The sequence below is a fragment of the Mauremys reevesii genome, linkage group 17, assembly GCF_016161935.1.
Source record: "Mauremys reevesii isolate NIE-2019 linkage group 17, ASM1616193v1, whole genome shotgun sequence".
Lineage (NCBI taxonomy): Eukaryota > Metazoa > Chordata > Testudines > Geoemydidae > Mauremys > Mauremys reevesii.
Genome location: NC_052639.1, coordinates 16320360 through 16335484, shown reverse-complemented (window position 1 = coordinate 16335484; position 15125 = coordinate 16320360). Strand labels below are relative to the sequence as shown.

Genomic DNA, 15125 nt, shown 5'->3' with positions numbered 1-15125 from the left:
GGACAAGTTTCTGCATACTTCGCTGAGTCACAAGGCGTGTCTGCCTTCTCTCCATGGGTCAATTGTGTAGCTGAGGGTCCTTAATGGGCCATCAAGCCAGCTATGCAGGGCTAACATCAGCCTGTCTGGGACATTTCCCAGAGGCAGAGCATAATACAAAATACAGACAGTACAGAGCCAATACTTATACTTAAACTACAAAATGATACACAGACCTACAGACAGCATAATTATAACCAGCAACCCATAACCTGGTCTTAGACACCTTATTTGACCCCCTTTACTTAAGATTTGGGACCACTACAGGACCTTGGTTGCAACCCATGTTCTATATGGTCCCTGTTTATATCAATAACGTCACACTGAGTTGTTAACAATAATATGCATCTCATTAAAATCAGCTACTCTTCTGGAGAATCGAAATGTTGTACCCAGCTTTTCAAATTTTGGTAGGACTTGTCCTGAGAATTACAGCCCAGTGAGCCTTACTTCAGTACCTGGTAAACTGGTTGAAACAATAACTAGAATAGAATTCTAAAACAGTTGTATGAGCATGATATACTAAGGTCTAACCAGTTTCTGCAAAGGAAAACGAGGTCTCATGGTGGTAAAAATCAGAAAACGAGAAATGCCTGATTTTAGTGGAAATCAAGTTTCTTCTTCAATTAGATGCATCCATGACTGTGCGTGTGCCCAGAATACCGGTGCCTGGACATTTGGCTCCACACTTCCCATAGAGGGGTGGTGCTCACGCCATGTGGCCTTAGCCCCTCCCTTGGCTGTATGAGGTGGCACTGCCCCAACCTTCCACAGTTCCTCCTTACTGCCCATGGCTGGAGTCAGAGCTCTGTGTTGTCTTGAGCTGGCAACCTCTCAACCTCTTCTCTTCTTGTATATAGTTAGTAGTAACTTTAGTGTTAGTTAGATTATTCATAGGTGCCAATTCTGTGGGTGTTCTGGGGCTGAAGCACCCACGGGAAAAAATTAGTGGGTGCTTTGCACCCACTGGCAACCAAGCTCCCCTCCCTCCTTGCCCTATCTCCTCTTCCTCCTCCCTCCACCCCTCAGTGCGCTGCCTCCCCGTCCTTCCGCCTACCTCCCAGCGCTTCCCCATGGCCACCTCCAAACAGCTGTTTGACAGTGTGCTGGGAGGGAGGGAGAGGAGCGGGAATGTGGCGCGCTCAGGGGAGGAGGCAGGGAAGAGGCAGGGCTGGGGCGGGGATTTGGGGAAGGGATTGGAATGGGGGCGGGGCAGGGGTGGGGCCGCATGGAAGGGGCAGAGTGGGGGCAGGTCCAGGGGCGGGGGCGGGGGGGCAAGCACACAGGGGAAAGCAGGGCAGTCGGCGCCTATGGTGGTATTAGTTAAGTTTTCCTCGGTGATGCCCTCATCAGGGACAAACATTGTCATTCATGTCGGAGAGCAGTCCCCAGCAGTGATCCTCTCACATGGTGCTTGTTGTGCCCGTGCGAGGCCCACATTAAAGAAATGTTGCTCAATCATGAAATGGACTCAAGCGGCTCGAGACCTTTGCCTAAAGCAGCACCTGCTTGAACAGGCTATGTGACCTGCTTTGGTTTTGAGGCCCTTGTCTGATTGGAAGTGGCCCTTGGGCTCTGAGAGCACTGCTGCTTTGCAGTCCAGAGCAGGTGACCCTCTCAAGAAACGGAGGAGCCGTTCGCCATTGCATGCACCGAGGAAAAGGTCTCATAAGACCAACAGAGACCACACCAGGTCTCAAGGAGACTCTTTCACCTTGCACAGTGTTGGTGCTCGTGTGCGATATGGCATGGGTGCCTCTAACCTTTCCCTGGTACCATGTAGAGAGATTAGAGACCTGGTATTATGGGCTCTGGTTCTGGACCCAGGGCATCTATTGAGTCTGCTACCAAAGAGGATGATGGTGGCACTGACTGTCTCCATGTCAGCAGCATACCAGGCAGCTACAGACCTCCTTTGCCTTTCACCCTAACTTCTCCTTTGGTCCAGGACTTTGCCAGGGCTATGCCATCTATAGCCCCATTCGCTAAACAGGCTGTTCAATCCTTGGATCTCTCTGCACTGCACCCCCATGTTCCCTTCCACAGGCTGTTGAATCAGGGCCATTATCGGGACTGGTGTGGGAGACCTCAACAGCTTTCACCATCCTTCACTTCGTCACTGTCAGCCAGTCCAGTACAAGAAGTGGAAGATTGGACAAATGACCAGGGAGGAGGATAAAAATATTGCTCAGGCTGCAGGAGTGAAATCAGGAAGGGCAACTCACGCTTGGAGTTGCAGCTAGCAAGAGATGTTAAGAGTAACAAGAAGGGTTTCTTCAGGTATGTTAGCAACAGGAAGAAAGTCAAGGAAAGTGTGGGCCCCTTGCTGAATGGGGCAGGCAACCTAGTGACAGAGGATGTGGAAAAAGCTAGTGTACTCAATGCTTTTTTTGCCTCTGTCTTCACAGACAAGGTCAGCTCCCAGACAGCTGCACTCTGCAGCACGGTATGGGGACGAGGTGACCAGCTCTCTGTGGAGAAAGAAGTGGTTCGGGACTATTTAGAAAAGCTGGACGAGCACAAGTCCATGGGGCCGGATGCACTGCTTCCGAGGGTGCTAAAGGAGTTGGCAGATGAGATTGCAGAGCCATTGGCCATTATCTCTGTAAACTCATAGTGATCAGGGGAGGTTCCGGCTGACTGGAAAAAGGCTACTGTAGTGCCCATCTTTAAAAAAGGGAAGAAGGAGGATCCAGGGAACTACAGGCCAGTCAGCCTCACTTCAGTCCCTGGAAAAATCATGAAGCAGGTCCTCAAGGAATCAATTTGGAAGCACTTACAGGAGAGGAAAGTGATCAGGAACAGTCAGCATGGATTCACCAAGGGCAAGTCATGCCTGACCAACCTAATTGCCTTCTATGAGAAGATAACTGGGTCTGTGGATGAGGGGAAACCAGTGGGTGTGTTATTCCTTGACTTTAGCAAAGCTTTTGATACAGTCTCCCACAGTATTCTTGCCAGCAAGTTAAAGAAGTATGGTCTGGATGAATGGACGGTAAGGTGGATAGAAAACTGGCTAGATCGTCGGGCTCAACGGGTAGTTATCAATGGCTCCATGTCTAGTTGGCAGCTGGTTTCAAGTGGAGTGCCCCAAGGGTCGGTCCTGGGGCCAGTTCCGTTCAATATCTTCATTAACGATCTGGAGGATGGCGTGGACTGCACTCTCAGCAAGTTTGCAGATGACACTAAACTGGGAGGAGTGGTAGATACGCTGGAGGGTAGGGATAGGATACAGAAGGACCTAGACAAATTAGAGCACTGGGCCAAAAGAAACCTGATGAGGTTCAACAAGGACAAGTGCGGAGTCCTGCAATTAGGACGGAAGAATCCCATTCACTGTTACAGACTAGGGACCGAATGGCTAGGAAGCAGTTCTGCAGAAAAGGACCTAGGGGTTACAGTGGACGAGAAGCTGGATATGAGTCAGCAGTGTGCCCTTGTTGCCAAGAAGGCTAACAGCATTTTGGGCTGTATAAGTAGGGGCATTGCCAGCAGATCGAGGGACGTGATCATTCCCCTCTATTCGACATTGGTGAGGCCTCATCTGGAGTACTGTGTCCAGTTTTGGGCCCCACACTACAAGAAGGATGTGGAAAAATTGGAAAGAGTCCAGCAGAGGGCAACAAAAATGATTAGGGGGCTGGAGCACATGACTTATGAAGAGAGGCTGAGGGAACTGGGATTGTTTAGTCTGCAGAAGAGAAGAATGAGGGGGGATTTGATAGCTGCTTTCAACTACCTGAAAGGGGGTTCCAAAGAGGATGGATCTAGACTGTTCTCAGTGGTAGAAGATGACAGAACAAGGAGTAATGGTCTCCAGTTGCAGTGGAGAAGGTCTAGGTTGGATATTAGGAAAAACTTTTTCACTAGTAGGGTGGTGAAGCACTGGAATGGGTTCCCTAGGGAGGTGATGGAATCTCCTTCCTTGGAGGTTTCTAAGGTCAGGCGTGACAAAGCCCTGGCTGGGATGATTTAGTTGGTGTTGGTCCTGCCATGAGCAGGGGGTGGGACTAGATACCTCCTGAGGTCCCTTCCAACCCTGATATTCTATGATTCTATGACTGCTGTGAATGACAGAGCCCAGCAGGGCAGGTTTAAGTCCACTCCAAAGAACAAGTTCTCCAAAAGGATGGATTAAATGGGCAGGAAGATTTACACTTGTTCTTCCCTGCAAATGGGGATTGTATGCCAGCAGGCATTGTTGTCCAATTATGACTTCATAAATTGGACAGTGATGCCTAAGTTTGCAAACATTTCAGGAATCTGATTTTGGACAAAATCTACAGGGTTCTGACCAGTGTGTGGGGTGAGGGGCTAAGCCTACATAAGCAATGAAGTATGCAACCCTCTAGTTTAAAAAAAAGCCACATGATTTTGCTCCATGATCTAAATTTTCACCGTGAGATTCTGTGCTCGGAACCTGCAGCATCGGTGCACGTAAGAGCTAAGTTATGGACAAATTTAGCATTCCTGGCATCCGCCTGATCCTGGGCTGCTCTGGTGCCAAAGCAGCCCCTGAAGTAAGTCAGGGCTAGTCCACATGGGTGTTGCAGTGAAGTCATCTCCAGAGTACCGTCTTCTAGCATAGGGGGACTTGCAGGCACACCACCCTCATTTCTATCCTGGGGCTCCCTATGGTTTTTTTTTTATAGTCCAAAGCACATACAATAAATTTCCCCTTCTGGGGGGTTCTGATATACTATAAATAAATTTATTTATTCATTTCCTCCCCTCTTGTCACTTTACCTTTCTCTCTGTGTTGCCTCCAGAAGCAGTAACTGGCCGGAACAATGAGAACCACCAGGAGAGCCAGGATCACCCCCAGAACCACTGTCGAGGAACTGACTTTTGGGAAAAACAGCTCTGCAAGAGAAAGTGTCATTGACTTGGGAACAAATATGTACTGAAGAACACAAGAACGTCCATACTGGGTCAAACAAATGTTCCATGTAGCCTAGTATCCTGTCTTCTGACAGTGGCCAAAGCCAGATGCTGCAGAAGGAATGAACAGAACAGGGCAATCATCAAGTGATCCATCCCCAGTCGCCTATTCCGAGCTTCTGGCAGTTAGAGGTTTAAGGACACCCAGAGCATGGGACCACATCCCTGCCCATCTTGGCTAGTAGCCATTGATAGATCTATCCTCCATGAACACACCTGATTCTTTTTTGAACCCAGTTATACTTTTGGCCTCCACTAGATCCCCTGGCAATGAGTTCCACAGGTTGACTGTGCATTGTGTGAAGAAATACTTTCTTTTGTTTGCTTTAAACCTGCTGTCTATTAATTTCATTCCTTGGTTCTTGTATTATGTGAAGGTGTAAATAACATTTAATGGTTCACTTTCTCCGTACCAGTCACAATGTTATGGACCTCTATCATATCCCCACCTAGTTGTCTCTTTTCCAAGCTGAACAGTCCCATTCATTTTAATCCCTCCTCAGAGTTAAGCTGTTTCATACCCTTACACATTTTTGTTGCCATTCTCTGTACCTTTCCATTTCTAATATATCTTTTTTTGAGATGGGGCAACCAGAACTGCCTACAGTAGTCAAGATGTGAGTGTGCCATGGGTTTATATATATTTATTATGATATTTACTGTCTTATTGTCCACCCCTTTCTAATCGCTCCTAACATTCTATTAGCTTTTATTAATACCACTGCACATGGAACAGATGTTTTCAGAGAACTATCCACAATGACTCCGAGATCTCTTTCTTGAGTAGTAACAGGTAAGTAAGACCTGATCATTTTATATGTATAGTGGGGATTATGTTTTCAAATGTGCATTACTTTGCATTTATCAACATTGAATTTCATCTGCCATTTTGTTGCCCAGTCACCCAGTTTTTTGAGATCCCTTCATAATTCTTCACAGTCTGTTTTGGACTTAATTTTCTCGAGTAATTTTGTATCATCTGCAAGTTTTGCCATCTCATTGTTTACCCCTTTTTCAGACCTTTTATAAATATGTTGAACAACACTGGTCCCAGTACAGATTCCTGAAGGACATCACAATTTACCTCTCTTCTTTCTGAAAACTGACCATTTATTCCTACACTTTGTGTCCTGTCTTTTAAGCAGGTACTTGTTAGGATATGGATATTCAGGCCTGTCGGCAAAGCCCTATCCTTTAAGAATTTAGGTGTATTCTTATCACTTAGCTTGTTATAGAGGTATAAAAGAAAGAATCAAAAATCACTGTCTGTGTAGTGGCCTTCTCTTACTGTGACAGTCTGAGGCCTGGTTCTTTAGCAGCCGTAAACTGGGAAATGTATGGTCACATCCTCACATTCCAAACTAGTCATATTAAAATAAGGCAATCTGGGGCTGTTAGGAAGGTGATTCGATCTATCACCTCCAGAGAAAGGAAAGAGCCTAGAAATTTAGTTTGATAGTTTTCTCTCTGGTAAGAACTCACTTATCAATAGACACAGCTGCAGAACCCTTCTGTCTGTATAGATGTAGTTGTGAAATCCTCACTTCTGTATTGTTTTGTATGTTTATTTGCATGGTCTCTGTCTGGTTCTGTCATTGTTTCTGACTGCTGTATAATTAATTTTGCTAGGTGTAAACTAATTAAGGTGGTGGGATATAATTGGTTAGCTAATCATGTTACAGTACGTTAGGATTGGTTAGGTAAATTGTAGTAGAATGAGTGGTTAAGGTATAGCTGTGAATATTACTATATAAATTAAGGGCAAACAGGAAGTAAGTTAGGATTCGAAAATAAGGAAAAGGAACTTGAATTTAAGCTTGCTGGAAGTTCACCCCGATAAACATCGAATTCTTTGCACCTTCGGACTTCGGGTATTGTTGCTCTCTGTTCATGAGAGAAGGACCAGGGAAGGGTAAGAGTGAAGGAATAAGCTCTCTAACAGTACTGATCCATGAAAACACCTTCCCTCTTTTCTCATAACAGCTTACTTTACTTAAGAGTCTTTGGTGAGGGGCCTTGTGTGACGTTATGACTGTGATATAATATCACATTGAAAGATGACAGGGCCAGAAAGAGTTAATTAACTCACAGACTGACCTGACCTAGGGCCAAACTTTAGAGACTGATTAGGAAGATCTGGAAATGAACAGAGCTTTGAAATGCAGCCGCATTGGTAGAGGTAGAAGGGGAGATGTTTGCTCAGGTCTTGTGATGTCAGCAAACAAGTCTTGTCTATTGCTATAGCTTTGATTCAAAGATCAAAAAAAGAATATTAACATTTAGGAAGGTACTTGAGTGAAATACTATTATTGTCTGTGTGTCTCTTTGAAGGTTGTGGTAACCTGTATCTGAAGGGTTTAATGGATAAATTACCGTGTGCTAATTGCCAGGATGGTTGGGAGAAGGGGAGTTAAGCCTATTGTTTTCTCAGGCCAAAAGGCTGCAGGAAATGTATAAGAACCCTGGGACACAATCCTTCTTCATCTCAGATCTGCTTTGGGTTTCAAGAGGGGGAAACCTTAAGCCATAAGGATTGAGATCCCCAGTTACTGACTGGAGCCGCCCTGAATATGGACATTGGACTATAACCTCTGGACTATTTCTAAAAGGACTTTTGGCAACTACAAGCTCATCTCTACTATGTATCTGAACCTCAAGAATTGAATTCCAGTCTGTCTGTATATTGATCTTTTAACCAACTCTCTCTCTCTTTTCTTTTTAAATACATTTTAGTTTAGTTAATAAGAATTGGCTAATAGCGTTTATTTTGGGTAAGATCTAAGTTATAATTGGACCTGGGTATGTGGCTGATCCTTTGGGATTGGAAGAATCTTTTCTTTATATGATGAGATAAGATTTTCAGTAATCATCATCATATCTGATACCCATGTCTGGATGGAGGCCTGAGACTGGGCACTTTAAGGGAACTGCGGTATTTGAACTTCTAAGTAACTAGTGAGGTGCTGTAGAAGCCGTTTTGTGCTGGCTTGGTAGATCTAAGTATTAGAATAACCACCAGCGTTTGGGGTTTGTCTGCCCTGTTTGGTTTGCAGTTCACCCTAATTGAGTGACCTCAGCTGGCTCCCACGGGCAGCACTGTCATTCCTTGTCAAAGGCTTTCTGAAAGTCAGGTACCGTACATGCACTGGATCACCCTTCTCCACATGTTTGTTGACCCCCTTCAAAAATTCTAATAGATTAATGAAGCATGATTTCCCTCTACAAATGCCACCTTGACTTTCCCCCCAACAAATCATGTTCACCTATGTGTCTGGTAATTCTGTTCTTTACTATAGTATCAACCAATTTGTCTGGTACTGAAATTAGGCTGTAACTGCCAAGCCTGCTTCTGGAGCCTTTTTGTCTTTAAATAAGAATTCTCCTCATATCCCCATGGAGAACTGTGATGTTCCAGCACATAGAGAGAGACGTCAGATATAAATACTCTTGCTTGAAAATTGCAGCGTAACACAATTTTGTTTCTTAGAATCCAGAATTTTAACACACAAGAACCCAAAACAGGGGGGGGGGGGCAGCTCCCTAAGGCAACAGGCACAATAATAATAATAATAATAATAACTCCCACCTTAAAGTGTCCTAGAGCTTGGTCTCTAGTCCAAGCCCAAATGTCTACACTGCGATTTAGCAGCCCCTTAGCCCAAGCTCCACAAGCCTGAATCAGCTGGTGTGGGCCAGCCGTGGGGTGTGAATTGCAGTGTAGACAGATCGAAACAGAACTAAGCTTATTCGGAAGTTACTAAGAAGTGCTCAACATGTTGAAGGCCCAGGCCAATACACAGGAAACACAACGATAAATACTGTCTGCCCACATCGGCAGCGTCTCAGTCCATCCATGTGTGGCACAGACAGGCACTGACCTGCTATGGAAATCACGGACTCTCTCTCCTGGTTGAGTCGGGGGTTCCTGACACAGCAGGACACTTTCTGGTTGGACTCTTCTGTTAGAACAATGGCAATCTCTGTCTGAAACAGGCCACCGGCCTCTTGGGATATGTTTTTAGAGGCTGATGGTAAGAGCTGCCCCTGGAGATATCTCCACTGAGCCTCAGGCTCTGGGTACCATCCGGATGATCGACACACCACCCTGATCCCTCCATCCTGATGTCCCTCCACAGAGATGTCAGGATCAGAGCCCAAACCTACAGAAGAAACAAATAAATTTGTGATAATCCTACAGTGCCCAGCAATGTTCCAAAAGCTTTACTACACTGTTATCAAAAGCCATTTCCTATCAAACTAATAATTGAATATCAGAGGGGTAGCTGTGTTAGTCTGGATCTGTAAAAGCAGCAAAGAGTCCTGTGGCACCTTACAGACTAACAGACATTTTGGAGTTTAAGCTTTCGTGGGTGACACATGCATCTGACGAAGTGGGTATTCACCCACGAAAGCTCATGCTCCAATATGTCTGTTAGTCTATAAGGTGCCACAGGACTCTTTGTCGCTTTTTAATAATTGAATGTGAGTCCACGAGTGCAGCTGGTCATCTAATTTGGCCAGATTCCTATTTGATATAGAGTAGAATTCATGTTAATGTCAGGGCTGTTCTATGCACACTTTCTCCAGTTTAGTTAAACTGCTTTAGTTAATTAAGTGCAAATCCCTGTGTGGACACTCTTAAATCAAGACTTAAACTAAATCAATATAAGCCATTTCCAAACTCATTTAAAAGGTTCTACCTCAATGTTTGCACTAGTTCAGCAGTTCTCAAATTTTAGGAACCCAAGGACTCGCATTTTTATTTCAAATTTTTAGCAAACCCAGCACCAGGCCCTGCTTTCACTCCACCCCTTCCCCCAAGACCCCATCCTTGCCCAACCTCTTCCTGCCCCTGCTCTGCCCTTCCTTTTCCCCACCTCTTTCTAGCCCCTCCCCTGAGCACACCCCGTCTCTGCTCTGCCCCCTCGCGCCCAGCGCCTTGTGCACAGCACTGAACAGCTGTTCCCTGGCATGCAGGAAGCACTGGGAGGGTGGGGGAGGAGTTGATCAGTGGAGTGAGAGGCCCCAGACATGATTCTGCCCCCTCTCCCAGGGCGCCCCGTCTCTGCTCTGCCCCCTCGCGCCCAGCGCCTTGTGCACAGCACTGAACAGGTGTTCCCTGGCATGCAGGAAGCACTGGGAGGGAGGAAGTGGTGTTGAGGGAGGAAGGGGCAGGAGTTGATCAGTGGCGTCAGTGCACCCCCAGGAATATCTGGAGGTCCACAGACCCCCGTTTGAAAAACGCTTCACTAGTCAATTGAAATCAGTGCACATTATGTGAAAACAAGATTTAAATAATTCACTAATAAAAAAAGTCTTTATAGGGGGATTCAGGTTGCCTTGGCAGGGCCTTGTATCCTTCCAGAATGCCAAAATGGGTACCAGAAAACTGATACCCCTTAGAGCCAGGAAATACACTCACCAGAACAGAAACACAAACCGGGGCAGCAGCAATCAGAGGCAGGGGAAAGCTGAGCCTCCCCAAACAGCCAGGATGTGGCCTGTCCACACTCCGCCCCTTCCTGCTTCTCACTCTGCAGGTGTCCGGCTCTTCCATAGCTGTCAGCCTCTGGGACCAGGGGAACTGGGGCTGCTCTGCCTGGCTTCCAGGTCCTGGCACTCTGGGGCCGGGAGGGCTGGGGCCGTGCTGCCAGGCAGCCCAGTGATTTGGAGACAGGAGGGCTGCAGCCACGCTGTCTGGCCTCCCTCTGCTCCAGGGCCACGTGGTGCTCCATGGCTGGGAGGGCTGGGGCTATACTGCTTGACAGCCTGGTGCTTTGGGGCCAGGAGGGCTGCGGTCACGCTGCCCGGCGTAATGGCAAAAACACAGCCTGAAAATTTTCCTACCCCTGCGCTCCAGCCCTCTGGGCCCCAGAGCACCAGGGGGAGGAGAATTTGCTGGCTGCTGTTTTTGCCATTATATTGGCACTCCAGCTTGGAAAGGCTGAAGCTGTGCTCTGCTTGGCCTCCTGGTACTCGGGAGGCGGGGACTGCTAACCTGGGGCAGAGACCAGTGGCTACAATGGAAGGAGCCTGGGGGCACAGGCCAGTGGCCACAATGTGGGCTGGGCTCTGTTGGGCACAGAAGGGATGGGGCCTCAGGTGGAAGGGACAGAGCTGGGGGCAGGTGGGGGGCTATCGCAAACACTAGATAAGGTCACACATTCCACACCAGATCACACTTGGGGGGGGCTGTTATTACTGATGAGCTAAACTGAATGAAATTATCTTAATTTGAAGCACGTGTCTTGTGAATTCAAATGGATTTCATTATTGCAGGGTCAGTCTGTGGGCAGAGAGGCCCTTAGGCTGCTTGGAAATTTCACATAGATCATCCTAGAGAGGGAAAACAATTGCCCAGGAGAGACAAAGAAGGGATGGGTGTCTGGTGCCATTTCCTCTTGGGATTCTTGACCAGAAAAGCTAAGCACCCTCTAATATTTTTCTGTGGGTGCTTCAGCTTTGGAGCTCCCATGGAGTCAGCTCCTGTGGGTAGAGGGATTAATTGGAGCAGGCTGGCTGAGCTGTCACTGCAATATGAGGAGAGGTGTATGTACCTTGAGGGATCATGTATGCCTCATTTCAGCGCTGAGGTCTGTAGGGTGTCAGTAGAAGTGCACCAAGGTGTTTGTGTGCCATGGGGACAGTCAGCAGTCTGGTATTCACTACACCTGCCCTAAGCCTCATGTTACAGAACTAGCTGCACCTGTCCCCTTGCCGTTCTCTCTGGCAGCAACTTCAGGGGTCAGACCTCCTGCTTTTACATGTCCTAGTGGGGGGATTCCTCAACTCTCCCACTCTTAGACCAGATAGTGGGCTACAGGACCCAGTGTATCCATCACCGTTATCCTGTGCCTGCCAGACATGAGGCCAAAATCAATCAGAACTGGTGAGGTTAGTGTGAGGAGGATCAGATATTGTTTGGCCCCAGGTGTGCACAAAGAGTTGTAATAACCACAACATATTCATATCACCTGACTTTGTGGGGTGTTTGTGTATTTTATTCACCCCATAAATTTAACCCATTAATGCTACCCCAGACTCCAAAGAGTCACAACACTCTTCAAGACAATCTGTGTGGATTTTAGAGCCCTTAGCAAAAACAGTCAACTAGAATAAACCTTAACCAGAGCAGAGCTGCTGCCGCACTATGAGATAAATCAGGTGTCATCTCACAATGACCCTCTGATCCACTTATTACCCCGCTGAAGACGTCAAAGTATCACAACAAGTTACTGACCTGCCACCTGCAGCTCCAATAAAGCTTCTTCATAAGACCTATTGGACTGAAAAAAACATTTGTACTGCCCATCGTCGGAAGGTTGGACATTGTGTATTCTCAGGGAAACTCTCCCATCAGTGATGTGGTCTTTTAAGAGCTCAGTTCTTCCTTGATATTCTGGCATCTGCTCTCCGTACTGATCCTGCCCATCGCGGTACAGGTGCACCACTGCAGAGTACTGGGATCTGAACCATCTCACCTCCATGCTCTGAGCGCTCATCCTGGGGGAGAGGTGGCAGGGCAGGACGGCCTCCCCACCTAGGGAAGCTGCGATTGGATGGTCAGGTCCAGTTACGGTAAACTGTGCTGAGAAATATGCAATGAAAATAGAAATTAAATTGACAGGGAGTTGGAGGTGGCATTAATTTAGCAGCAAGACAAAATAAAAGAGCATCTTGCATTAGAAGTGAACACCCTGTATCCAAGCAGTGCCCTTGGCATGTCTATGAGTGCAGAGTCTCACATGCTCGGGGTAGCTGCATCTTCGACTCCCTCTGGGGTCTACTTAAGGATGGTCCCTCAGGTCTCCAGCTGTCATCTTTCTCTGGGCAGGGACCCACGTCCCTCTCCTTCCACTGGGGTTTAAGGCTTGCAGTTTCCTTGCAATTCACTGTGGTCTTCCCACCAGGTCTGACCAAAGTCCGGCACCTGTGCTTTGCTTTCTGTCCCAGGGCTATGAACAGTGTGTGCCAGCAGCTACCAGAAACCAAACAGCTCTTCCAAACAGGGAACATTATGGACAAAAGCCTGAGAGAGAAATGTTACCACAAACAAATCAAACTTCTGAACATGTTACACTTATCGCAAAGGATTCTCATCTGACACATGGGGACAGACTCTCTGTCAAACTTTTCTCTAAGGGTTTCTCTCAGTTTGTAGCCCAAGATCCTAGGCCTCTGGTTAGTTTACATCAGCTTTCATACCAACAATCTTCATTCTGTTTGGTTTCTGGGACCTGCTCTGAACTAGTTTAACCCCCTGGGGTGGTACTTCTGTGGAGCTGTTACCTGTCCCAACAGAAATTACCCCCCATCATTTGAATATCCTGCAGGAGATGGGATAACCCTCCCCCATGGAGTAGATTACAATCCGGAGCCCACAAAGTTACATATAGAACGGATAGATCCTGTGATGTTGCACGCCATATGCTTTATGAAAATAGACTTATGAATCTAAAAATGACATAGCTGGAATGTGCTTTTTGCAAAAGGTCTCTTGTAACATATCATTGAAAAAGTTTAATGTGCTGAATTTGATTTTCCTATTTGTATGCATATATTTCTAACATCAGATGTAAGAATGAATCAAGATTTGAACTTGTATTACTGATGTAGTCACACCAGGTGAGGGCCGTCAATAGGGAATCAGGAACTGGATGGCTCCCATTGACAGCATAACTGGCTGTAAATGGCCTTGTTTACCTTAAAGCCTTCCTGTATGCGGGCGGGCCACCCTAGGCAGAATGGAGACTGGGGTCTTACACAGACACTGTCCCTATTATCTCTGAATAGGGCTGAGCACTTCTCACAAGCACCTTGGGTATAATGGGTAATGTGTGTGGGGGGGGGGATCTAGTTCTCTGACACACCAAGGACTTTTCATGCTGCTCCAGTGCAGCGCCCTCCCTGACTGGTGGAAGGATGGTGGAAGGGCTGGCAGGATGTGAAAAGAGATCATTGCCACTGTGCAGGTAAAGTCAGAGGTCAGATAATGAACAGGGAGAAGAAGGCAGACAGAAAAGTGCAGGGGGCAGAGAACAGGCCATTGTGGAACTGAACAGAAAGGGTGGGGGTCTCAGGGCAGAGACTCAGCATCCGGAGAGACAGAGAGAACTGGTTAAATTAGCAGGATGGAAACCACAGCAGGAGGGAACCAAAATGCCTGAGTAGCTGTGGGGGCAACCCCGGGGGTTCCATGGGATACAAGAAGACTTTCACTGAGGGCACAGAATGAAGAAGTCAGCAGAAAATATCCTTACATCCTCATTGTGAGATGAGGTCTCGCTCTCGGCCCTAGTCAGATGTGCCTAGTGCAGTGTGAAGGACTTGTGGGTTTTCATTTCATAACTGGAGAGTTGGGAAGTCGTGATTTATTTGTGGCTGAAGAGTTGATCTATGACTTACATGGTCTAGCGGTGTAGTGTAGCGGAATTGTGTAGTCTCCCTTTAAATAGTATGTGAGCCCTGTAATGGTGCTCACCATGTTCTATGGCTTAGAAGCCTCCAGTCAGAGCAGCAGCGTGTACGTAGCTGGGCCTGACTAGATTGCGTATAGATAAACATCGTCACTAGGATCCAGCTGTGCTCTGCAGTTTATGGTCGTTGTGTAAAGAGCAAAAGACAAAAGTTTGACAAATAGAAGGGGCGGGGCAACAAAGAAACGCTCCTTGCCTAGGGCACCATTTGGTCTAGGGCTGGCCCTGCAAAGAACAGACGTGGTTTACGAGATACGGCAGTGATGTAAGATGGATGGTGATGACCAGCAATAGAACAGCAGCAAACCCCGCGAGGAGGCCGGAGCTCCTACCTGACACCAGCCTGAGAACCTGTAGGGCGAGGCAGAGAGTGACGTAGCCAGGCAGAGCAGAGCTCACTGTGGAACCGGGGGAGAACGAGGGAACCTTCCCCGTCATCGTAGCTGGGTCTGGGGAACAGGAGAAATAACAAACCAGATGGTGAGTGAGTGAGTGGGATGCAGTGACAGCGCCACGGGGCAGTGGGAGGAGGTAACAAGCCTCTCTGCTGCCCAACATACACCAGAAGGGAAGGGATTTCCCCCACAGCCCTCGTCTGCCCTGGCTCTGGGAAGGGTGAAATGTCCCTTTGCCAGCAGCCAGTTCATACCACAATCACACCATGGCTGC

The 15125-nt window shown here is 47.3% G+C and overlaps 1 protein-coding gene across 3 annotated transcripts in view; it reads right to left on the bottom strand.

Moving 5' to 3' along the window:
• Positions 1-15125, bottom strand: part of LOC120384940 (butyrophilin subfamily 1 member A1-like) — a 37946-nt gene that overhangs the window by 16436 nt on the left and 6385 nt on the right. For 2 of the 3 annotated variants that reach the window (XM_039504042.1, XM_039504043.1), the window contains exons 2-5: positions 14789-14905; positions 12221-12568; positions 8859-9140; positions 4786-4902 (exon numbers count right to left, since the gene is read on the bottom strand). In XM_039504042.1, coding sequence (XP_039359976.1) covers positions 4786-4902; positions 8859-9140; positions 12221-12568; positions 14789-14905 — 864 coding nt within the window. Of the gene's footprint in view, positions 1-4785; positions 4903-8858; positions 9141-12220; positions 12569-14788; positions 14906-15125 lie in introns of those variants that run through there. The other variant, XM_039504044.1, reaches the window with a different exon arrangement.